The 25,449-nt window shown below is 43.3% G+C and overlaps 1 protein-coding gene across 1 annotated transcript in view; it reads left to right on the forward strand.

Moving 5' to 3' along the window:
- Window positions 1-1,224: 1,224 nt before the first annotated feature.
- The window catches only part of TOP1 (DNA topoisomerase I), a 66,043-nt gene continuing 41,818 nt past the window's right edge, over window positions 1,225-25,449 (forward strand). The window contains exons 1-2 of the mRNA XM_002190004.7: window positions 1,225-1,389; window positions 1,886-1,910. Of these exons, the coding sequence (XP_002190040.3) occupies window positions 1,357-1,389; window positions 1,886-1,910 (58 nt within the window). The 5' untranslated portion in view covers window positions 1,225-1,356. The remainder of the gene's footprint in view (window positions 1,390-1,885; window positions 1,911-25,449) is intronic.

Genomic DNA, 25,449 nt, shown 5'->3' on the forward strand with positions numbered 1-25,449 from the left:
GCTGTCACTGCTTACATTTTGATGTATCTCTTCAGATAGCCTGGCAGCGCCAGGTTATTTTAGTGTCAAATCAAAGCTCTGGTTGTGTAAAGAAGCTGAGGAAAGGTACAGTCTGTGTTGCAGCAGAGGATGGAAGCTCCAAGAAGACTGGAGGCAGTCCTGTGAGACACGTACCAGCCATGCATACTAAACCTGCCATTTAGTACACCGACAAGAAAACCCGTTTATAAGAGCTGCTGCGGAACAGAAATAAATGTCTTCAGGTTTGGGCTGAGGAAGGAGGGGTGTTTTTCTAGGCAGGCACGTGCTTCATTATCACATTACTAAAAGAAAATAAAGCTTTGGCCCCCTTTCACCCTCCTTTTTTTTTTTTTTTTTTTTTTGCAGGAGAAAAAAAATTTAGGACTCTGCTATGCCAGAAGAAAAACCTTGCGGGCTGATCCCTTTTTAATGCTCTTGTATGCAATGCACCAGTGCTGTCCTTGACTTAAAGGAGTCAAGTGAGCCCAAACCTGCCTGATGTGCATCCCCCCCAGCATCTCCCCGTGGTTCCTGCGGCCTCCGCGCTCCAGCCTGGTGTGCAGAGACCGACAGCGAGGGTCAGCCGCACATATAATACAGCCTGATAACGGGGTCTGCGGGACACGTGCGCGCACCCGCTCGCCTCCTCTCACTGGGAAATGCTGAGCTGGTGCCTGGGGGGTGTCTGGCGCGGCGGGACCCCAGGAGAAGCCCCGAGGGCCGCACAGCCGCGGGGGCTGTCACTGAGGGGTTACCGCGGGCAGCATCGCCCCTCACAGCCGCCCGCCCGCCATGCGGCCCTGGGGGCGGGGCCTGCGGGCAGGGGCGGGGCTTGTATGCAAATGCAGCCGGCGGGGCGGAGAGGTAGCGCATGCGCGTTGCGCGCACGGAGCGGCACGAGTTCTTACACAATGCACCGGGCCGGGCAGCCGAGGGGAGGGGGCGGGGCTTCGTATGTAAATGAGCGCCCGGTTTTGTCGCGCCATTGGAGGAGGGAGAGGAAAGGGCGGGACCGGATATGTAAAGCAGCGAGCCGGCGTAGCGCATGGTGGGGGGGCAGCGGGTCGGAGCGGTCACGCCGGCGGGGCGTGGTCTGCATGCAAATCATGCCGGCTCAGGGGGCGTGGCTCGGATGCAAATACGCGCTCGGCTGCTTCCCGCCCCCTGCCCGCCAGGCCTCGCCCCGCCGCTTTAAAAGGCGCCGCGCATGCGCAGAGCGCCGAAAGCGGGACTTAGTCTGTTACACAACCGCGCTGCGCTCCCCGCGTCCCGCTCCGCCCGGCGCTCCTCTGCCCGCCGCTCCTCCCGCACCGCCCGGCCGCCCGCGCCTCCGGCATGAGCGGGGACCAGCTGCACAACGATTCCCAGGTGAGCGCCCCGTGGCCGCCCGCGGGGCGCGCTCCCGGGGGACCCCCGCCGCGGTGCTCGCATCTCCCCGTGCCGGCCCTGGGCTGGCCGCCTCGCCACCCCCCGTAACCCCAGCGGGGGGACCGTGCGTGCGGCCGCCCCCATAAGTCTGGGCAGAGCCCTGTCAGCCCAGCTGTCCCCCCGCGGTGGGATGGGGGACGGTGGGAGCGGGGACCCGCGTGTGACCCCCGGGCTGGGCTGAGAAGGGGAGGGGGCGGCTGCCACGCTTCCCCGGCTCGCTGGCTTTTGAGGGGCTCGGGAGGGGTCCTCTCTTGAGCTGTGCGGGGGCCGGGGAGGCGCTTCACCGGTTCCCCCATCACCTTCCGCATCGCGCCGGGCTTTTCTCATTTCGCATTTAATTCCCCTAAAAACGAGGGTGAGGGCGGGGGTGGGGGTCCCCCGGAGCGCCGCGGAGCCGGGCGTGCTGACGGTGTGTCCCTGTGTGCTCTCCCCGCAGATCGAGGCGGATTTCCGAGCGAACGGTGAGTGCGGCCCCGGCGCGCCCCTCGCACAGACATGGCGTCCCAGAGACTAAGTCCCGGCTCCGCGCTCACCGGCCCCATTGTTCCCATCGAGCTGCCAAAAGCGCCCCTTTCCCGCCGGGATCGGCCGCCCCCGACCCCCGCCGCCCCGAGTGGGGGCACCGCAGGGCCCCGATCCGAGCGCAGCGGCTCTGCCGGGGTCGCCTTTGGGCCCCGATTCCTCCCTGGAAAGTCGCCTTGTCGACGGTCGGGACTTAGTCTCTGCGCCATTTTCTTTTTCTCTCTCTGTGGCTTTTCTCTCCTTCTCCTCCTCCCCGAACTGCCGCCGAGCCGCCTCTGCAGAGGCACCGGGCCGCCATCCCCGGCACCAGCCCCTTGTAACCGAGGGGAAAGCAAAGTTTTTAGCTTAAAAAACCCAAAAATTAAAAATCCCAACTCGCCTTTTTTTTTTTTTTTTTTTTTTTAATCGCAGGCTCCCTCCCCCCACTGCTCCCCGTCTCTGTTCCTTTGAGGGAATCCCTTCCTTCCCCTAAAATGAAAGGTGATTGCAACATGTTGCTCTTTGAAAGAAGCTGCTGCATCCATTTTAAGATCAGTCTTATGTTTTTTTCCTGGCTATTTAAGTGATGTGACTTTACCTTGTTAGATGGGTTTTTTAAAATTAAAATAAAGACCTACTTTAAAAAAACCTAACAGACCATAGTGTAGACAATTCCAGAAAGGTAGACAGCATCACTTCAGGGACTTTGCAAGCTAACTTCATTTTGTTCAGAAACATTTACAAGAGTCCTGTAGTCTAATATATATATATATATATATATATATATATATACACTTCCATATAATTTTTTGTATATGTATATATTTATATATGAATACATATGCATATCTGTATGTATATTTATGTTCATATATATATATATAGAGACATACAATATTTTCTTTTCTAATCAGCCTGATGACTGCTAACTTTTTCTGATAATTTATTCATTTTTATAGGAAGCAAGCTGATTGCAAGCCTGCCTCACTTGATAGTTGTCAAATTGAAGGGCTTAAGTAGGGTGAAGGGGAGTTGAGGGTACACAACCAACCTTTGTGTGTGCGTGTTTTACTGTCCCAATTTGGGATGTGTGAAGAGCTCTGAGCTGTCCCCTGACTGCTGAGATGGTAGAGGACAAAAAAGTTGGTTGAAAATATCTGCTTGACTTATAGTTACACTAATTTTTAGAATGCTTTCCTGGATGATGTCCACGTGCCTGGTTGCCTTGTAGGCTACTGCATGTAAATATTTACAGATATACGCTTGTGAGCACCTTTCCTACTGTCAGTTCATTGGAATGTGATTGTGTGTGTGCAGCAGGGAGCAGACAGTGTCAAATATGCAGGTTTTGAACTCTTCATTTCCATTCTGAATTTATAGCTGGGGTCTATGAATAATTCTTATGAGGCAAAAAGGGTGCAGTGGATTTCCCAAGAAGTGCGGGGTGTAACTCTTGAAGCAATTTAATTATAAGCATATATAGGAATGCTTGTAGCTTTCTTGTGCTGGCAAATACTTGCTTCATCTAAAGATCATCTTGATTTAGGGAAAAATACTCCCTGGTAAACTTTAGTTATTTAGTTCTGTTGTACATAGAGGAAGTGATGTATATTTCACCTTTTGACTCCATCTTCCAGTGAACCCTTCAGAGGGATTTTTCTCGTCTATTGTGACCATGTGCTGTTTTATTCTTCTAAGAGTTTTAGTTATAGAGCTCTTAAAACTCCTGTGGTTTTTATTTCTACCATGTGTGGAAGGAATTCAATACAGAAATTCAAAGACACCTTGATGAAAAAACTGAATTCCTGGTAAATCAAGTGCACCCAACAAATCCATACCAGTGTAGGCATCAGCACCCTTTCCCTCCTACTGTAATTATTTGTGGCAGTCATGTAACATCATTATCATTGATCAGAGGCCCCAAAACCCTTTTCAGCACTGGAAGGTACGTGTAACCCTGTTAGTCTTGCTGTGGGGATAATGCTGAATAGACACTGGACTCTTTGACCTTGTGACCACCCCTGATCTCCCTGAAAATCTGTCACCTCTGTTGCTCTGAGCCTTGTTTCCTCTGCACAGGAGCTCTTTGCACTGGTGCGTTGGGAATCATCACGCGCGGATGCGAGAACAGCATTTCTCCTTCAGGCAGAGACCTGAGGCTCTTGCTCTTATTTTCTTGTTTTGTTCTTATTTAATGGCAAAGATTAGGAGTGGGTAGTAGGAATCCCAAATGTGCTGGTCCCCTCCCCTCCCCCCCCCCCAAGATGTTTAGAATTGGTTTGTACTTTGATTATTGTCAGGCGCTGCCTGACAATAACTCTCCTTTTAGGCCTCCTTTACTTCACATTTGGGGGAAGGGAAGTTTTTCCTGGGGGCTGGTACTGATTCGTTCTAAATGTTGAGTGTAGCAGCAGTAAACATTTTTGTTAATAAAGAGTGTTTGGGGTGACTTTTGGCTAGTGTATCACTAATAGGACAGCTTAAGCACTTTGAAGCTTCCTGTTGTTATTAATGTTTCTATCTGGGTCAGTGGACACACTACCTCGGGTTGTGGTCACACAAGTTGTTGCAGCTGCAATAGGTTGGGTGGATCTGCCCATTGCAGGTCACCACGGCACAGCCTGGTTGTAGCTGGAGCCTGGGTCTGGTTACACACCCGTTTCATTGATAGCAGAGTAGTGTTGGCTATGAGAGGGGGTGCCGGCAGTAAGTCCATGTTCCTGGCTATTTCTTGTCATTAAATAGCCAGATCACTCTAAGCAAGAGTGTCCTGGGCAAATTCCAGCTTGAGTAATTGCATTCCATTTCAATATCCAGGTTCTCCCCCCTGTTTGGCTGTAGTGGGTATTTTTTTTCACCTTAGCTGTATTTTTAGTATCCGTACGCATTGCAAAGAATTTCCCATGTTCAGTCCTAGCAGTGCCTGTTTGCAGAACATGCTGAGAGCAATGTGCTGATACAGCCAGCCTTTTCTGCAGGTGACATCCTTGCAGTCTTCAGCATTCAGAAGGGAAACGGAGTCCAAAACTGTTGTTTCCAGCTACAGCTTGGATGCTGAAAAAGTCCCCACCTCCACAGATTTGGATTCTATTGAGTTTTGCCTTTAAGAGCTTTGTTACACAGGTGGGATGTAACAACCTCTTACTACTGAGGGTAGTGTTGAGACTAAAAGCAATTTATCTTGACTTTGAGCTCTCCCATTGTGTTTGCAGAGTGCAGTAGATAAAAATTACTTTTGTTTGCAAAATAATCAAATTGCATTCCAAAACTACTAAATGCTACTAACTACTATTAGTGCCTTGGCTGCTCAGCAGCCTGTGATCAGAACTTGTGCAAAATGCAGAACTGCTCAGTGTGGAGACTGAGGACATCACCCCAAGCAGTGCTTTTTCCTTCCAGTTGATTTGGCCAGTAATGTTAAGATGCAATTTGAGGTCAAGTATCACTGGAGTAACCATTACAGTGCATTAACAAGAGTCAAGTATGAATTTGTCCATCATCACAGAGGTGGCTTCTGGAATTCAAACATTTTTGAAGGAGGGGCTTGCTTTAACAGTGAGTATTTTTTGGGGGAAAAAAAAACGAAGCCCCTACTGCTGCAGCATCTTATCAGGAGCTGGCAGGTTTTTTATGTTGGCCCAAGCGCTCATGGGGCATCTGTGTATTTATCAGGCTGGCAACATGAAGGAATGAGCAAGAGGGAAATTCAAATTAAATAACAGGAGTGCTGAACCAAATGCTTAACAAGTTAAGGAATTTCAGCACGTTTTGTGTTTTGCATTAAATTCATGTTTCATATATGACAGAGCTGTGCAATAAGAGGTGTGGGTGATTTAAATGCTAACAAACTGTAGAGCAACATAGCAGAGATCTTTAGGATTTCTCAGTGGTTGTGAAACAGTCTGTTGGAGACCAGATTTGTGCTTCCTTGCTGCTGCCTTTGCTGGCGCCTTCTGGATGGGTGAGAGTTTTTTGAAGGAGAGCAGGGCCACTTCTGGCATAGGGCTGTGTGTACCTTAGCACTGCTGTTAGAGCCACTGTGCTAAACAAACTGCACGGATTTAGGAAGCATGAAGGCACTGCCTGTGCTCTGTGTGTGTGACATGTCAGGGAGAAACTGTCTTTTAAGTTCCCTGGGAACATGTCTCAGGAATGCTTTAAATGTCAAACGTTTGGCAAGGGATCCAAAGTACAAAAGGTAATTAATAGTATTTAGGTGCAGATTGATATCTCTGCTGAAAATTTCCTTTGCCTTTTCTGTGACACAAGGAGATGAGAATCCAAAAGAATGTAGCTTGTTCCTTCCTTGCATGGCTCCAGACTGCAGTGCTGGTGGTGAGCCTGCATTGTGGGAAGTGCTGCCCACAGCCTCAGAACAATACTTGGGTAGTTTTAAGTCTGCAACCACTTAGGTTTTTTTTTTGTCTGCTTGTTTGTTTTTTTGTTTTTTTTTTTTTTTTTAATTTCAGAAGTATTTTACTTAAGATGCCAATCTCTGCAAAATTTCTTAATTTTGTTTTTGCATTGATTTTCAGTATGTTCACAGCCATCTCTTGCAGGGCTTGTTTTAGGATATGACAGTGTAGCTTCACTATGGGAATGTTCAGATTGCGATAGGTGAGAGTACTCTGAAGTAAATTTGTCATTCATGACACTCCTCAGAAATGTAAATAAACATATTGTTGGTAAGCTGTTCTTCACTATCATGTGCTACGTGGTTGCATCTATTTTCCCCAGCAGAAGCCTTAGAAGGGCTTTGCTAAAGACCTTGAGGTCTGTTGTGTTAATTGTTCTGACACATTCAGCATTTAGGTTAAAATTTAATGGGTGTCTGGTGGGAGTGGGGAGTTGAGTTCATTTCTGGGAGCTGCAGCTGACTTGTGTTTTTGTTAAAACTCAGCAGAATTACTTAAATGTGCTGGAAGATGTGTTTTGGGGGTTAATGGCCCGTGTATTTCTTCCTCTTAGCAGGTTTTCTTAAGATATTTCTCCTTTCACTCCAGTGTTAAGCACTCTCTGTTATTAATGTGTTGTCAGGGCTTCTGTGTTTACTTTGTAAAACATGAAGTATTTTGAACCAGGGGACCTGTGTAAAAGTGTGCTTTTTTTTATATGGCTTCATGTAAATTAGGCACACAGCTCATAAATGTGATCAAGTACAAATCAGATTTAATTTCATTTACAACTGTGACTTCAGATATTCGTTAGATAGTTCATTGAATTCCAACCTCCTGAGTTGCACTGTCAGCAGAAACTGCAATAATATGTAATTATAGCAAGTACTTAACATCTCATTGACTCAAATTCCTCTGTTAATGATTTCACTGGATTCCTGTTAAAGTAATACCTGCTGAAATAGCACAAGCCACTGCCCTGTTAGAGGGAGGTTCCAGGTCAGTTTCTTCCTGGTGTTGTAAATTGCTGTAGTTCTGTTAAAATCAGTGGAGCACTGACAGTGTATCTGGTTTTTTTGTTACTAGACTACAGGGATGGGCTTTAATGTCACAGTGGCTATTTAAGAGAAATACTGTTTAACCTAGGAAATAATTGCAGAATTTTTTTTCCTGGGGCTTTTCAAGATGGGACAATTTCTCTTTCAAGTCCTCTTGAGCTGGTTATGCTGATACAGTTTCTTGTATCCTTGTAGAACATGTAGAGCATTCACAAATATTTATTGGCTTATGAAATTTAATTGATTTTGTGGCTTCCAGTTTTATAGCTACTGCTCCCTATTTTATAGAAAACCTCACACCAAAACATGGGAGCAAAATGTATTTAGTGTTATATATTCTGCTTCTGCCTGGGTTTTTGAAGATCTGTGTCTTAGCTTTCTAAATCTGAGAGAAGATACTTGATGTTGAAATCAGCATTTATTATCTTGCTGTCCTGGGACTGTCCCTTTTGACAGAGCATATGACACATCTGCCTGTACCTTCTCCCTGCAGGACTCTCTGTTCTGAGCTGTTCAGCACTGTCAGCATTCAAATGTGGATCATCTTTAGATTTCAGAATGGTTCCTCCTGGTCAGGGAATGAGAGAAGGGTATGGGCTTGCTGTGGTTTCAGCAGCGAGTTTGCTGCTGTTCTGCTCTTCTCAAAAAAAAAAGCCAGTAGAAAATAAATTTAAAACCCAGTTTGTAGCTGCAGTAGGATTACTCCTTTTAAACAGTGTTCTCAGTTACTGTTGTCCTTACTCTGCCAGTAGCTGCCTGCTCCAGCGAGCTCCTCTGTGTGTGCTCTGGTGGCTTCCACTGTCCATCAGTGGTTGAACACTGGAATTACTACAGCGTGGAAGTGCTGTTCCAGGCAGAGCAGAGAGAGCCTTTTCTGCTGCAGGCTCCTGCTATTTCCTAGCTCAGCTGAACACGTTGTAGTAGTGGTTTCCCGGTGAGTATGAGACTACAGTATTTTTAGCACAGCGTTTGTTCAAAATGTCCTGGCTGACATAAATGCTAAATAGTTCCAGTGGATTTAATGAGGTTTATAGTTGGAAATATTTTCATCTTGAATGCTTGCTTTTTAAACTCCTGATCTTAGTCAACTGCTGTAATGTCTTGCGGTGTCACAGTGAGAGTTAAGACTTTCAGGAGGTGATGTGAAAAGAAAGGGTGAAGTTAATTTTGGATTCTTGTGACCTGCATGGTATAAGGAGGATTAAAAAATTGGTTTTGGCTTCAGAAATATGAACATACCTGCATGTTTTCAAGTGGAAATTTGGGTTCTAAATTTGACTTCTGTTGCTGCTCAGCTGATGAACAAGTGAGAGCTCCAGAGTTGAGAATGGTAGTGCAGAATGTGGAGCAGTAGTCAGTCTTCCTGAAATTTGTTCTTTTGTAACATGTACTTAGCATCAGTGATTCTCTGACTTCTTTGAGAAAAAATTAGGACTTTTTTTTTTAATTCCCTGTCTGTGTCATCAGGCGTGGTGGCAGGAAATACAGTTTTGTGCAGTCCTTGCAACAAACAATAATCTGGGAGATCCTCCAACTTGTGGAGATCAGACTTGATGCTTTTAGAGACGTGGGAGACCTTGGCAATTAGTTCTCTATTAATACTAATGATAAAGATGGAGTTCTGTAATGAGGGAAGATGAGTAGGAGAAGGACAGCAGTTCAAGTAAGAATTGCCTCACAAATTTTCTAGTGTTGTCACAGAGTTTTGGTGATGTTTTCCATCATCTCAAGGCCTGTTTCTCTGCTAGAGTAAAATACTCTGCCGCTGCTTCACCCTTGGGACATTCTCCTTGTTTCATGGCTGTTGCTTGAATCTGAACAGTTTCTCTCAAAGGTGGTTGCAGCAGTAGTTCAGTTTGGAAGAATGACTTGCACTGACAGCTGCTCTGGCTTTGGAATCTGCCTGTTCCCAATATGAAGGAGTCCTAAGGACGGGCAGCAGTGAGTATGCCTTACTCCTGTCTTGGGAGGCTTTGGAGGCAGGGGCTGGAAAATGTCTGAAATGCTTATCTTGATGGGATGGGGGCAGTGCAGGATCACTGGAGGCACAGCAGGAAAGTTAGTGTAGGTGCCTGTCAAGAAAAACACCCTGCATCTCCACCTGGAGTTCTTCAATCCCTTTCTAAGTTTGAAGGTGTTGACTTCTGAAATTGGGATGATGGCAGAGTAAAGAGGGACAGCATCAGACTGTTGTAAAATGGTTTTAACTGGATGCTTCTGTCAGTCTCGAAGAGACAAAAGTCGCTTCCCACAGAGCTTCCAATCAGTAGAGGTTTTTGGGGGCCTTATTGATATTTTTGACGTGAGTGTATTTGTTCATGTTCACAAGCTTGCCATATGCTTTGTGCAGTTGTGAGCTGTGTGGGTGTCCCTCTATGTATTTTTATCTTATACCTTCGTCAGAGAAGGAGCTTTTTAGGGAGTATTAGCAAGACAATGGCTTCCTCCTTTATCAGTATTGCAGAATGCTGAGCCTCATGGTGCCCACCAAAAGATGGAGATTTTCCTTCGTAATTCTGCCCAGCATAGACATGTTACAGGCAGATGGACATTCACGGAATTCAGCTTTGCAGCAGAGTAATTCTGCAGCTGCCTGTATCTTTCCATCACTGGAGAGAGATTGATTTCTGCCTCAGGAAAGCTTGGAGTGTACTTGTAGCTTCACTAAAATATTTTGATCAGTCTATGTAACTCATCTTTAGCCGTGTCCATTAAACTCATGTTCCATGGTGGGGATATACTCATGTCCTGGTTTTGGGCAGGCTAGAGTTAAGTTTCTTCATAGTAGCTGGTACAGTGCTGTGCTTTTGGCTTTAGTATGAGAATAGTGTTGATAACACACTGATGTTTTAGTTGTTTGGATAACTAGCTAAGTGCCTGCTAGGACTCATCAGCTGCAGTGTACAGCTGACAGTCTCTTTCACACACAGAGCATTCAGCACATAGTGCAGCTTTATTTGGGGGAGAAATACTCTTACATTCTCAATGAAGGCATAGTTCTGGTTCTTCAAGATGTCAATTTTTCTTCCATAATGCTATTTTTCAATGACTTTCTAAAAATAAGACCCTGGTGGCTTTTATTCCTTATTGCTCATTTTGTAATCCCAGTCATTGATTTGCATAGTGTTACTAATTTTTGCAGCAAGCATCCAGGACCTCAATAGTTGAATATTTTGCTGTGTTTAAGAATAAATGATAAGAAGAAATGAAATATGAGATCTGGTGTTGAACATGCATAAACTGCACACAGCTTTTCTGTCTTAAAACCCACTGTTGGCTGCCCTGAAATAAGTTTTACCAAATGCTCTGGAATTTCTGAAGTGTTGGGCTCACTCTACTACTCAGTCTATGCAGCAGGAAATTGGAAGTTGTCTTGTTTCCATCGAAATGTCATGTCAGTTTGGTGCAGCTAGATGTGTGGCAGTGTCTAAAGGGAATAATTTTAAGAGCAGTTTTTTTAGACATTGGCCAGAGACGTTAAAAAGTAAAAAAATAATTCGTAGGAATGGAGCAATCCCCAAGTGCAGATAGCTTTTTAATTTTTTCCTGGCATTTGTCACATACTCTGCTCTGTTGCCTAACACAGCTTCTGACACATGAGAGCATGAACTTGTAGAGTGCTATCCAGAACATTTTTTCTTTCATTTGTCACTTCTGTACACATTTTCAATTGAACAACATTGCAACAGCTTTTCCTGTGTATGCAACATGGAATAGATGACCTATACTTTAGGGCCAGGGCAATGTACTTTAGTTGAACTTTTTATTGATGGCAATATTTTACTACTCAAGTCTTATTCTGGTATTTGAACAAGGGCTAGACTTGTCAAAATAGCTGCTCCTCTTCCTCTGAGGTTGCATATTCTTGTTTTGCAGAGGTGGTTTATAAGGACCTTTTAGGAGAGAAGATGCTTCCATGTTTTTTTCTTCCTTTAAAGTACAGTGTCTGATGCAGATTTTTCAGTAGCTGGAGGTAGAGTTGAGAAACGTGGTGATCTTCTAAGTAAAAGGCAGAGATTTCTGGAGTTAGGGTTTAGGCACAACTTGTAAGCCGAGTTTTAGGAGGAGAAAAGTACAGGTGGTGACAGGAGACAGACCCCCTGTTACATACAGTCTCTTTGGAGACCTGATAACCAAGTGGAAGGCTGCCTTCCTTCATCTGCTCTGCAGCAGATGCAGCTGGATGAAGTTCGTGCTGTCCTTAGGGAGATGAGTAGCTGATAAGCTGGCAGTTCTTATTCCAGGTTCTGGTTTGGTGCAGTGCTGCCTTGCCGGCTGTCAGCTTGTCGGGAGTGCTTGGTGCTCTGCTCAGGACATGAGGGTGAAGGGTTGACTGTGAAGAGAGAGATTTTTGAAGCTGAAGGCAGGAAGCACCAGGGAGGGACCTTTTGTTACTCATGGATGCTGTGTCTGGGTTTAAGGTTCTTTGTGCTGTACATTGTTATCTTGTCCTAAGGCCATATTGTTTAAATACGCAACACAGTGGGGAAAGAGTGAGTATTATGCTCTAATCAGAGGTGGAGAAACCAGAACATAGTGGGAGTGATTTTCTCCAGCACAGAAATAGACGTACATCTGGCTGACTAGGATGGAGATGCAGCTCCATCTTGGACACTTGCTTCTGACTTTTAATTCCTTCTCCAACTTAAGACTGAGGTGTCTATCAAAGGGCAGCACAAAAAAAAAAAAAAAACAACCCCAAAAAAAAACAACAGAGGAGCTTCTGCAGTTTTAGCATATTGTTGTATGCAGATCTCATCTCAGGAGCTAAGGTGGGCATTTTTTTCTGTGGTACTATATTATTTTACAAATACTTATTATACAATACAAAATAGAAATGTTGTGTGGAAGGTTCTGCAATTTGTGAAATCACTGGATTTGCAGTAGGGAGACAATGTCTTCCTGGTTTGTGTGCAGGGTTCTGGTATCGGGTATGTCAGTCTCTTGCACCATACCGGCCACCTTGCTATGAGTGTCTCCTAATTGGGCCTGGAGCAACAGGAAGAGCAAATTATGTCTTCTCCCAGTTTGTGAATGCTGGTGAGTGTGAGTAAGATCAGTTTTTGGGAAGATAAAATAGCTGGGATGGGCAGGTACTGGTTTAAACTTGCCTTAGGAAGGCACCTTACAAGTCAGACGAGCACTCTCCAGTTTACTCCAGACTTTTGGGAAACGGGAAGCTGGAGCTCTTTGGAGATCCATGTGAAGGGGATGATTCATTGCAGCACAAGCAGCGTGTACAAAATGGAGGGATGAAGGAGAGCTAGTGACGTACTCTGAGGTTTGTTCTCTAGAGTTAATGACCACCAGATGGGGAATAAAAGGCAGCCTGCTTTTCTTTTGAGGACCGGGAATGTCATTGAGGCTGTTAAAATGTGCTGTATCTGTGGTAATGCTGCTTGTGCGCAGCAAACCCTTTGATGTGTGGATCAGAGTTAACTTTCCTTGCTGGTGCTTCCCCTCAACACTTGAGTTTCAGCATGGGTTTTGGCTGAAGATGAGATTCTTGCAGTGTGTTTGCTCAGGGATACAGAGCACAAGTCTTTGAGTGCTTTCTGCAGTAGACAAAGTAAGGTGCAGGTTGTGTTACTGTGCACAGCGTGAGCGGCCAGACACCCAGGATGGTCAGACACCCAGGATGGTCAGACACCAGGATGGTCAGACACCCAGGATGGTCAGACACCCAGGATGGTCAGACACCCAGGATGGTCAGACACCCAGGGGCAGTAGGTTCATGTGGACAGAAATGCATTGCAGGATAAGTGAGATGAACTCGTAACAACAGTGACCTTGATTCACTTCTGCAGCGTTGCCCAATCCCTCTGTAGGTGTCATCTCCATCCATCTTTGCAGTAAGCAAGCACTGGCACAAATCAGAGTCTGAATGTCAGTGCTGCTAACTCTGATACTCGCAAGTTGTCATCCTAGAAGCGTGTAGGTGTTTGGGTTACTTCGTCTTGCTCCATCAGATGGGACATCTCTCCAGCTGTCCAGGATACCTTCGGACATGAATGTGGAGAACATTTGCATTCTTCAAGAGCGTTTTACACTTTTGCAATCTCCTATCCTCCTGCCTTCTTCCTACTCCAAAATCTGGAGGACTGTCAGAGGAGCCGTCATCTTGTCTGAGTCATGTTATCATAGCTGTGTATGTCACCTGGACTTCATTAGGGAGCATAATCAGGCTGTCCTTGAAATACCTGTTTTTATGAGTAGATAGAGTCTTCTAATTTAAAATATGCTGCTCTCTGGATTTTGGTAGCTGTCATAAACAGTGTCTTTCTTTTATCATCAATTTGGCTTATTCAGCATCACCTCTGTCTAAAGGAAGCTGCTTTCTGGGTTTTGGGCTTTTGTATAGATATAACAAGTATAGCTTGGCTCTTGATGGTCTGTGCTTGGCAGCTTTAGTTGTCAGTATGAGGTCTTGGGAGAACCCAGCACGGTGTAGTTTTATTTGCCCCAACCTGTAGCTTGTCTTGCAGTAGATGGAGGCTGCAGCTGGCAATAAGATTGCCATCCTAGTAATTTAATTCTTAAATCGAATCCTGGGCAAAAAGCAGAAGCAGTTGAAATGGCAAGTGCATCATTTTCTTGTTTCACAGGTGGAGGTGTAAAACTGTTCTGGAAGCGCTGCTTTCTGTCTAACACATTTTCCCCTTCCTTCCTGTCCTGCCCTGTTGTTGTGACTTCTGGCCACTGATGCATAATCGTCAGTTTATGGTTTTGCTCCGCATCACTGTCAAAACATGAGCTTGTCTATGCACAGCAAAACATGGATTTACATTTGAACCATAGCCTGAGTTAAAATTCTCCTTCCCTGTGTTCATGAGTGGGCCTCTCCTGCAACACTCATCCTGGGCAATATTTGCCTCTTTCAGGAATTTGATAGATTTTTCTTCAAAGCTGCCAGTGTTGTCTGTGCACTTTAGCTCAATCTGGCCTTCGTGCAGTTCAGCAAGCTGGGTGTGCAGACAGCAGGGATAGTGGGTTCAGCAGGGGCACTGCATCTCCCAGGAGCTTGTAGCATCTTGAACTGCTACACTCATCTGTGCTTGGGCTGTGCCCATCGCTGCTCTGCATGCTTGGTGGGAATGTGAAACGATGCTGACACCACGGCCACGTTTCTGAGGGATGGGAGCTTTGCTAAGTCTTTGTGTACTGAACTTAGGGTGTATTTTTAAATGGTTTCCTTTGTAGGGAATGAAGCTGTGGAGCATTGTTTTGTGAAATAAGTCCCCTGTAGCTGTATTTCACAATAGCATGAAACAGTGTTCAAAACAGATGTGAGCTTCATTTATTAAGGGCAGAATTAGTTTGGTTTTAATTTAAGTTTTTGTGCTTTTTCTCTCTTTTTGTAAATACCCCATCCATTCACCCTAGCACAGGAGCCTTATGGTCAGATTCTAATTCAGAGTAAGAAAACTTGAATTCCAAAGGGAATTTGTTAGTGTGTGGCTTTTTTTTCCTAAGATAAATTTTTATACTGTCTTTTTGTGTGTATTAACAGTTTCAGCAGAGCTTTGGCATTAGTCTTTGGCAATTATCTCCATAGATAACCAGAGTCAAACATGGCCTGACTTTGGTTTTCCCCATTACTAAGAAAAGTATTTAAAAAATAGTGTATTATAAAGACTACAAACAAGTATAATAGTAATTTTTATCACAGTAGCTCCAGAGGCCAGACAGGTAAGTTTTCCACTGGTTTTCAGTTCAGGAAAGATATAGTATTCAGAAGGGCTTTCTTTTAAGCATCCATGAAGTGTTTGAAGGCTCAAGAATTAATGCAGATTTGTGTCATTTCTGGGTTTGTGACAGGTCTGTTACATCCAGTTCTAAAGGTGGTGTCATTTGCTCAGCAAGTGTCAGGGACACTTGTTCAGTTCCTCATCCTGTAAGCTCAGGCTCTTTCTTAAATCTTTCCTGCCATTTCCCCATCACTGCCAGGTATTCTTACAGTGTGTATATACTACTAGGTGGTGTGGTTAGCACTTTGCTGACTACAGGTATGTGATTTCCCACATCTTGTCGTCTGAATGGGTTTAATTACATTCAGATCAAATGACCTGGGGAGATTGGTACTTCAAAAAGGCACGGACTTAGGTTGTCAGGCATCTTTGTACACCCTGTAGGTCACTGCAGTTTTCCCTTGCACCTAATCCACCCAGAATTACCCTTGTACATGAGATGTGCACGTAGTTCATAAAACACTCCATTATGGAGTAGATGCTGGGCATGACCTTAACTGTAGACTTTTCATAGTAGCAAAGTTAGATTTTTTTTTTAGCATATTATGCTTGGTATTAGCAAATTACCTCCTTGTTTTACTTGTCTGTGCTTATGGCTTTCACTTAAAAAGGAAAATTGCAGATTCTGAATCAGGGTAGGTGTCCTACTGTGAAGTGCAACAGGATTCCACTACTTGTCACAGTGACTGCAGTGACAGAAAGTGTCTTGTTTTATATTTTGATCTGAAGTAACTCATACTCTGAAGTCTATTCTTGTGAAAACCTAATGCTGAACGCTTTCTCTGGCCGTAGATCTTTTCTTGAGCAGAGACTACTGCACTGCTTTACCTGGTAGAGGCACAAACATGTACTTAGGAAACCAGGTTGAACTTTCATTGTATCCTAGAAATTTGGGGTATTTAGTGCAACATCAGGAGAAGAAAATATTCCCATTACAAGCTGTTACTTAATTCTCAATTTTATTAAACCGTTTTCTTCAGGAGTATTTTGATCTGTTGGAGCAGAGTGTTGTTGAGAGTGGCCTGTGAAATTAAGTATCTCATGTTGTTTGCTAATTTTCAGAATAGGTTATTCACAATTATGCTTTCTTCTGGTATTAGGGCTACTTGTCATGCAGCTTTCCCCACTTAAGGGCCCTGGTTAGTATTACACAGCCCATTAATGAAAGCAGAAGGCTCCAGGCTTTCACTGTCAGAGCCTTTTGACATCTGAGAGGATCAAGTAAAAGGTGATCACAGGTCGCAGTTGTGACCACGGAAAATGGGCAAATTTTCCCTGGTCTGCTGGAGACTGGAGTACAGGAAATAAGATAATTGCTAGTTCAAAAATAACGTGGTACTCTTCAAAACTTGAAGAATAATGTTGCTAAAATGCTTGGAAACTCAAACAGATTAAATGTATTTGGGTATTGCAGTTTCAGAAACTGCTGGGGCTGCTGTGCGCTCCTGGGTAAAGCTGAACTTGCTCAGAGGAGAGTGAGCCTGGCTCTCTGCTGGATACCTGGATAGTGCTCTCACTCCCATGTGTGGTTTTGTCTAGCACAGGCTTGAAATATTTGGCAGATCAGAATAGGAGGGAATGATGCAGCTGCTGCTCTGGGCTCTTGTTGTAAGAACAAACTGCTAAATCAGCTGGAGTGGCTACAGCTTCCACGCTGGTATTAGTCTTTCATCTGAAATTGATAATAAATTTTAATAGATGTATTGATTTAATTTTGACTCTCGTAGGAATTACCATAACTTTAAAAAAATTGCTTCAACATATATAAAACTGGCAGCCAAGAAATTTTAAAATATTTCATAGCATTACAGCTGAATCCTTCAGGAATAAATTATGAGACTGTAAATAGTCTTAGATGTTCATCTTGTTTCCTTTGCCTATTTCTGCTATGAAATAATGAAGTGGAAATAAATATTTCCTAATGCATTGGAATACCCCTGAAAATAAGATTTATAACTTGGGTTTCTCACTTTAGGTTATATTAAAGAGAAATAACAGAGCCTTGAATCTTTATGGTCACTTCTGTAGTACTCATAGTTTTTCAAGCACGTTTCTACCCCTCTCACCAGTCAACATTTAAAAAATATCAGGTTCCATGTTCAGAAAACTGGTAAGTGGAGAATGTGATTATGTTGCAGAAGCTCTGATATGATGGGAGCCTTTAGCTAAGCACTTGGAGTTTGAAGTGTAGTGATAAATGAACTTTTGATGAAACACTGCACCTGCAACCTATTTCCTTTGGTTTAAACAGCTCATTTAGTGACTGTGGTAGTGGAGGGCATTTGAAAGCTAAAAAGAAAAAGCTGTTTCCACAACTTGTCATTTCTGTGTAGGTAAAGAAAGGACTGCTCTTAAAATTGAGGCATAAGGTAACCAGAATTGATTCAGTTCAGTTTTTGAGGACTATGCTTGCTTTCTTTTAGATGGGAAACAAATTACATAAACATTTCCTCCCCTTCATGTCTTATTCAAGGCAGATTTGAGTTTTTCATGGGGTGGAATCTGAAAATGTTGGCTGTGTGTTCCATGAAGGGATGCCAGCTATTAGTTTTTAAAAAATGAAAAAATAACAAAAAAAACACCAGGAAACAAAATTCAATTTAAAAACCCTCACTAAACTGATAATACATTGCATGCAATTTTTTAATTGAAGAAGCTAGGAGTGTACCATGCATAATAATGTAGCCACAGCCTTTTATCCTGTGTCAATAGGTTATGCTTTATATTCAGGTATTTGTAGTGGTGTAATGTAACAGTTGTCAACTAGTGAGATTTGGCCTGGATTTAACATAATAAACAGATTACAGCTGCATGAAGAGATTAAAATCAGTGACTTAAAGTAACATTTTGTAAATTGAAGGCTTCCAGTGGAATTTACTGCACCGTATCTAGGAGCTGTACTTATTAAAATATTACAGTCATAGTCTTAATTTAAAACTACCTTGTCTTACACTGCTCTGCTGATCCTTCTTTCTGCAATCTCTTTCCCTTCCTTCAGAGGACTCAGGAGTACAGAAGTGCAGAAATCTCAGCTGTCATTAAACATTTACCTTTTGTTTACTTTCTTGTGTGTTTTAGCTGGGATCCGATTTCTTTTGTATGCTAATTGTGGTAAAATCCCCTTAAGGCAGGGGAATTGCATTCCCTCCTTTGACTTGAGAATGGGACTTGTGGCAAGGGAGATTCTGATAAAATGCTTCTAGACACTGCTGGAATTGGTCTCTTGTGGGTGAGTGATCAATTAACTCACCCACAATGGGGACAGAAGTGAAATCGGGCTGTATCCATCCAGTGCAGCCCTACACTTTAAAGGAATCACTGTAGATACGAGGGGAGAAAAAAACAACCAAAAAATCCTGTCTGGGATCAGTGTGGGAGTTGTTCCTACAGTGAGGAACCAGCTCAAGTGTAATAAAAATAAGTTCTCAGTCTTCTGAAACAAACTTCTGCTAAGACTTTGGCCATGCTACCCCATCAGTTCAGCTTAATGAGAATGATGTTAAACAGGTCAGAGAATAATCTGACTCCAGTGCATAAAGCAGTGGTATTGCTTGGTAGAAGTGATTTAAAGCTTCTACCAGCCGCTTTTTTTGTCTTGTGCATTCAGTTTACACTCTCAAAGCAAGCATTGCAGAGACTTGTTCCCAAGGGTGCTGCCTCTCAAGTCTTTCCTCCCTACAGCAAGCAGGAGACCAGCACTGGCCAAAGCCACGCGGAGCTGTCAAGGCATGGTTAATAAAAGGCTTTGAACAAATGCCTTTAGAGCCTCTCCCTGAGGACGCTGAGCATGTACCACTCCCATGTGTATAACTTGTGTGATCCTGGCTGCTGACACAGGCTGGGCATCCACTGCTGCAGGAGAGGCAGTTCAATGCGACTGCTTTTTTTTCCCCCCGATTTGTTAAATTTTTCTTTGGGGGACCCCTTGTTCTGGATTTAACCCAGGATGGTCAAACACACCAGCCCTGTCCTTGTGTGGCGTTGGTATGAACACAGGCACTGTGTGAGCTGCTCTTGGGACATCACTCTTGTGCTAAGGTAGTGTCAGGGTTAGGGTTTCAGGTAGTCTTTTTACAAAAAACTTATTTTCCATGAATCCAAGTACACAAGTGATTTATACAGCCAGCAAGAGAAAATATTTTTCTAGTTTACATCATTGCAGGTTAATTACTCCTGACAACACAACAGTTTTCTTGTACTCTACTACAGTTTTTAAACTTAACACCCCAAAATAATATCAACCATATTTTAAAATATGGCTGAAGTCTCTTATTATTGTCTGTAAGGACTAGGATTTTTTGTTGTTCGCCCCTGTTTTCTCCTGGTTCACCTTGTAAGTTTGCATGCAATAATCAGCTGTTGCCTTTGCATCACAAATTGTGCTGTTTGCACCTTTCCAGGCTAATGATGGTGTAAAGAGCGTTTGGAGGCGGAAAGAGCTTGTGCTGAGGGCACTGACTCAGTGTGCGGATGCTGTACAGAACATGAAGTTCTCTTGTCTGCGGTGCGAACTTGTGACAGATTGCACCAAAAAATTCTCTTTGCTCTTGACCCAGTCTGTTGAAGTAACTCCCAGAGCTGTTCCTGGGGCAATTCTTTGTCAAAATTCTCCCAAAGGTGGTCCAGCTCTCTCCTAAGTGTGTCTGCAGTGAGGCGACAGCGCTGTCACTGCATGCTGTGCTGGAGGTGTGGGTTTGGTTCTTGTGCTGCAGCTGAGCACTGGCTCAGGTTCTTTGAGCTTGGAACCAACCAAAGAGTTCAAGTGCCTCTGGTGTATGTGCACTTGGTGTTTCAGTCCACCTGTCTTACACATCCCTCCTGGGAAGGGACTCATGAAAAGTAATGTTTTGTCCCCAAAATTCTGCAACCCAAATGGATCTCCAAGAGCTCCTAAAGGAAAAGATTCCTGCAAACCAGAAAAATAAGGGTTAATAAAAAAAAGGAGTTCGCTTTAGATAATGTTGAAGTAAGGGATAGGTTATCTCCTGCAGTCCCTGATAGCTCCGAAGTCTAAACAGGGCTGTAAATGTTGGGATTGCCCTGTTTGCTCACCTTCTGCCCTGGCTCTCCAGAGGCGTGTGCCCCTGGTTCTTTCTCCTCAGGCGCTGGTGGGTGACCCCGGGCAGTTCTCTTTGTCTCTGTCTCACACACATCCCTCGCTGCAGTGCCTACATCCCTCCCTTTGTCTCTTCCCGAGAAAAGATTTTGTGTGACAGCACCGCGTGACAGTTTGTGCACTAAGCTGTGGATCTGTGCTAAAGGTTGGTTTCTTTCTGACTGTGAAATAGGATTAGTCCCCCTTGCATTATCTATTTGAATACCCTGAAATTTTACCTTCTTTCATAACTTTAAGCTAGTTTTACACCCCTGGATGGCAGACTGGTTTGTGAACACTTGTCCAGGCTTTCCTGGTGAGTCCGTCTGTCCTGCCGTGCCGGTTATGTTAACTGTGTTTTGTGCAATAGGGAAGGAGCAGGGGGGAATTTGGAAAAGCCTGAGATTAGCTGGTGTAGTAAAACTTTTCAGTATTAGTAGACTTGAAATCCGCAAGGAACCTGTTTTTATCAACTACCTTTTCCCCCTCCTGTCGATTTGTAACAGCTGTTTGTGCTCAGACACAGTCACTTAATGTACCTGTAAGTCCTTCAGGATTCCAGTCCTGTATATTTGTGTATTAGCAAATGGGGATGCAGATGGAGCTACAATATGTGTAATGCTTTTGAAACCTCAGAGGTAACTATGATTAAACTTGTTTCCCCTAGATCTGCTTGTGCTCTTTAGAGCCCACTTTCAGCCTCCTGATGTGCAGGAGTGTGGGCTATGGCTGTTAAATTTTGAGGCAAAAGCGTGTCTTAGTTTTGCTTCTTTTTAAAAGATGGATGTGCAGTGCAGAACTTTGTTTATTCATGTGGTTGTAGACTCATAAAGCAGTAGGAAAAAATTCCTGAAACCATTTTTACCCCAGTAAGGGAAGGCAAGGAACTCCAGTTCTGAATGGAGGAGGCAATGGAAAATAAGTACTTCCTCTCAGAGGAGTGTAGCCTTATAAGAATAAATACCACTAGGGACAAGAATGAGTTTGCTCTTGGTTCCTTAGGAGACTACTCTGGACTCTCCTCTCTTCATGCCAGCACAGCAGCATTTTAAGCTGTTCACTGATGCTGGTCATTTCCCTGAAGTTTTAATTTGCTGTTCTGTTTTATTCTGCTTTGTTAGTGGAAACATACTAATGGGTTTCAGTCTCTGACTCTTATATATACAATTACAGGAGAATGTTTTACATCTTGGGAATCCCTGGAAACACATGTTTCCATGTTTCTGTTCACATGGAACTTTTTTGGTTTTGAATGCAAATCATGAATTGAAACTTCATTGTTGTCTCTCGGTCGGGAGCCCTTTGGCATGTGTAAGAAGCAGCTATTAATTTAGTCTTTCTGTACTGATCAAACATGTATTTTCATGCTTTATAAGGCTTCCTTGGACTTTTTTTTGTGTAATATTGTCTAATGCAATTTTACTAGCAGTGATTTTATGCATTTGTTACAACAACTAAGATCTGCTGTGGAACTGGCATACGTGAACATGCTACCTCTTTGGGAAGAGGCCATGTAAAAGGTGCTGACAAGTCATTAAACTTGCTGCTTCTGTCTCCACCATTAGTTGTTTTGTTGCAGGATGCCTGTAGTGTAGCAGTTTCTTAAGGTCAGCATCCCTGTATGCCACACAGCTATCTCAATTACTTTAGCATTAATTACCCACAGCGTATTAGCTACTTCCCCAGCAGGTGAAAAAGTGAGGTGCACAGAAAATAAGCAATTAATCCAGTGTGGCTGAAAAAAAACTTGAAGAAGGTCTCAAAACATGTGCACTAAGAGTGTTTGTCCTCTTTCTGAAGAGGCTCTTAAAGCACGTCTTGCTTTGCCTCCCGAGCTTTTGCAGTCTGGGTGAGATTGATGAAATGCCAGCAGTGACATTTGCTTCAGGTTAACTTCATCTCCCAGAGGCTCCAGTCACACAAGGTAGGAGTGATCAGTCAGGTTTTTTTCTGTCATCCTTAATGTCTCCCTGATAAGCTTTTAATGTCTGGGGTACGGACAAGTGTACACACCAGCTTGCCCTGTCCTGTGGCCACCATGTGCTGTCCCTGTTGGCAGTGCTGTCACGTTGTTTTACCTCTCTTCCTTAGATTGAAACTGTCCTGATGTTTCAGTGGAGCAAAAAGTGCATTGATCTTGTTTTGCAAACTCTGTGTTTTAAACAAGCTATGTTTATGCTTGCTTACATACTAAAACTGGAACGGAGGGGAACTTCTTGAGGTTGGTGGAGCTGTTCTAAAGGACTGAGAATGGCTGGAGGCAATTCTCTATCCACCTGTCTCTATTCTCCTGTGAAGATTCATCACCAAGTCATTCCTTTGTTTTTTTCTTTTCCCTCTATTCAAAAGCAAAGAATACTGGACCTTCAAATGGCAAGATGAATGAAGAATGCAGTATCTAAGGGGTCTGTCCTGTTCTGAAGCCAAGCTTCCCAGATCAGTCCTTTTAAGGAAAAAGACATAATATCTGTCTGGCCCTGGAGTATCTTTTGCCTCAAATAACTGCTGAAGTGTGGAGAGGGGTTACAAGGTCATTGGTTTTACTGCTTCTAGCAAAAGTACTAAGTTTTCAAACTTTGGCAGAATTGGGTACAATGTGGTGTCGTCAATTCTGGCTCAACTCAAAACAGGTTTTGTCTCAGAGTAAATATAGTCTGGGAAATGAATAGACTCAAATCTATTCATTTGTGCTATATTCCTTCATTTGAGCCCTTAGAAAAAGGAAGAATGCTCTCTGGAGTAGTTTTACTTTTAGTACTAAAGTTCCTGCCCTAGAAAGGAAAAACTGTTGGGTTGTTCTGCTGTACTTCTCCAGGCTCCTTTTTGAGTTTTCACAACTACTTTCTTGTATTTTTTGTAAGATTGGAAAATGAATGACTGCAGTAAAGAGCTGCATTGTGTATTCCACTTGTGCTTAGTCACAGTTAGTTTAGTTGTTTTGCAGTAAACGATAAAACTCAGATTTTATCTGGTTTATGGAGGGAAACAGTGAAGTGTTGGAATTGTCAGCATCCCTGAACTGCTGCACCTGACCCAGTGAGGCACCTGAACTGAAATAAGCTTGTGATAGCACAGTAACTTATTTCATTTAAGTTTGACTTCAAGGAGAGTTTTAAGGATTTAGATTTCTGTAGCAATATAGATTGTGGAGGTATGTATAAACACTGGTAAAAGGTTTTGTGTCAAGTTGCTTTTGGAATGGGTATATTTGCCATTAAGTATGGCATTATGAAATGAAGAAGCGGAAGCCAGACAGTCTTGCTTCATTATCATTGTATTTTCTTTCCTTTTTTGACTGAAAACCCGTATCTTACTTCTGCTATTGAATTTCAGGCTTAGGTTATGGGAGAGTCAAGTGGTGGTTTCACTGTTTCAGTCACTCTCATTTCAGTATTCCAAATGTTTTGCAGTGAGTTATTGCAGAAATAAACCAGCACAGCAAACGGACCTGCAATGCTTTCTCAGGGTAAATGTTTTATGTGGATTCTGCAGTTGTGTAAATAGGGCCGGTAAGTGACATATCCAGTTTCACTTGGGAAGTTTATTTTAGATTATGGTTTTCTACTCCAGTGTATCATCCATAATACCATCATCTCTCTGAACAGTGCCTTCTGGGTATGGTTTTCTGCTCTTGACACGTGTAGCTGTGTAGGGAGGTTTTCCAGTTTCTGTACCTTTCATATGTACACTTTGGTTTTCTTTGTCTGCCTTTATTGGGAAAGGTGTTGTCTCCATACCTAGCTGCAGTTCTGTTTTCTGCTCAGGAGCTTCTCTTCTCTCTTTTCTGGGCTACAACAGTGTCAATCCATATTCTCCAGAAGTGCTGTTTAATCAATTACTGGAACACCATGGCCATAACGTGATTTCCTCTCACTGGAATACAAATATTTTAGAAAAGTTTAGACCTCTACCAGATTACTCAGGTGGGATTATTATACATGGATTTTAAATAGTTAAAACATGTAAAGTCAGATGACTTGTCTAGAGTAAAAACCCATTTGAGAGTGAGGGTCCCTGTGCCTCATACCATGCCATGTTTGTCATATGGGGGTTTTTCTGAGCCACACAGGGCAGGCAAATAGGATTTTTTAACTCTGCACCATGTTTGCTTTCTCAGGCAAGATTTATAAATTGACCAACACCTCACAGAGTGACCTTTACACGTGGGATTGCATTGCCTGTTTAGGTAATGTACTATAACCCTGTCACTATCTGTGTTAAAGATCTTGGATAATGACTGAATGTTACACTCTCTACTGGCTGGTATCTGTGTATTGTAAAAGTTAGTGCAACACTGGATCATTCTGGTCAGATGCCAAGGGCAAAAGTATGTGTTCTTTGCCAGGAACATGAATAATATTTTAAACACCTTGGACTACATTCACATGTTTGAACACTCATAACCCTTCCTGGCATCATTTCATCAACTAAAATGTGCTAATTTTAATAGTAGTCTTTATATACAAAATACAAGAGATTAAAACTCTAAAAGTAATATGATTTGACAAAATAAATGGAAAAAAACACCCTTGAAATGAAGTCTCTTTCTGGTAATCTGCATTTTAGGATGAATGCTTAAAAGGTGAGCCTGTGGGGGAGGGAAAAAAAGCGGTAAAATTCTTTCATTTAGGCAATAATAAAGAGACTTTAAGCTTTGCTTACTATTACATCACAACCAGTGAGAAGAATTCAGGCTAACTAGTAAAGAGGCTGCTGTGGAGTACATGGCCTTGACACGAAGGTGGTGTTTCAGCTGAGAAGGGACTGACCATCTCTCCAGTGACAGGAAGTTTTTGAACTTGACCAGCTTTTGAACCTAATCCAGTGTTAGAGTTACCTCTCTTTCAGCTGCATAATTTAGCAGTGGAACTGGAGAAGTCTTTTTTTTAAGACTCTCTTCTCCTTTCCAGAGAGGCTGAAAAGACCCTGCTGGTTTCATCCCTGCCAATAGCAGAGGGTTTCTTGCTCATGCTTCAAGTTGAGTACTAGAGAGAGCCAAGTTCTCATACACACCAGTGATCCTGAAAGCCTTGAGAGCTTGTTTGCTTCTCCTGTAACACACAACTAACACTGAGGAATTGGAGTTAGCTCAGGGCAGAAATTTCAGCCACTCATCTGAAGCAGAAGTGTTACTAGAACGACAAGAAGTTAAAAATGTTGGTAACAAGATGAATTCTTCATGCTGTGTCCTCAGATTTTGGGCA

This window comes from Taeniopygia guttata, chromosome 20 (genome assembly GCF_048771995.1).
Source record: "Taeniopygia guttata chromosome 20, bTaeGut7.mat, whole genome shotgun sequence".
Taxonomy (NCBI): domain Eukaryota; kingdom Metazoa; phylum Chordata; class Aves; order Passeriformes; family Estrildidae; genus Taeniopygia; species Taeniopygia guttata.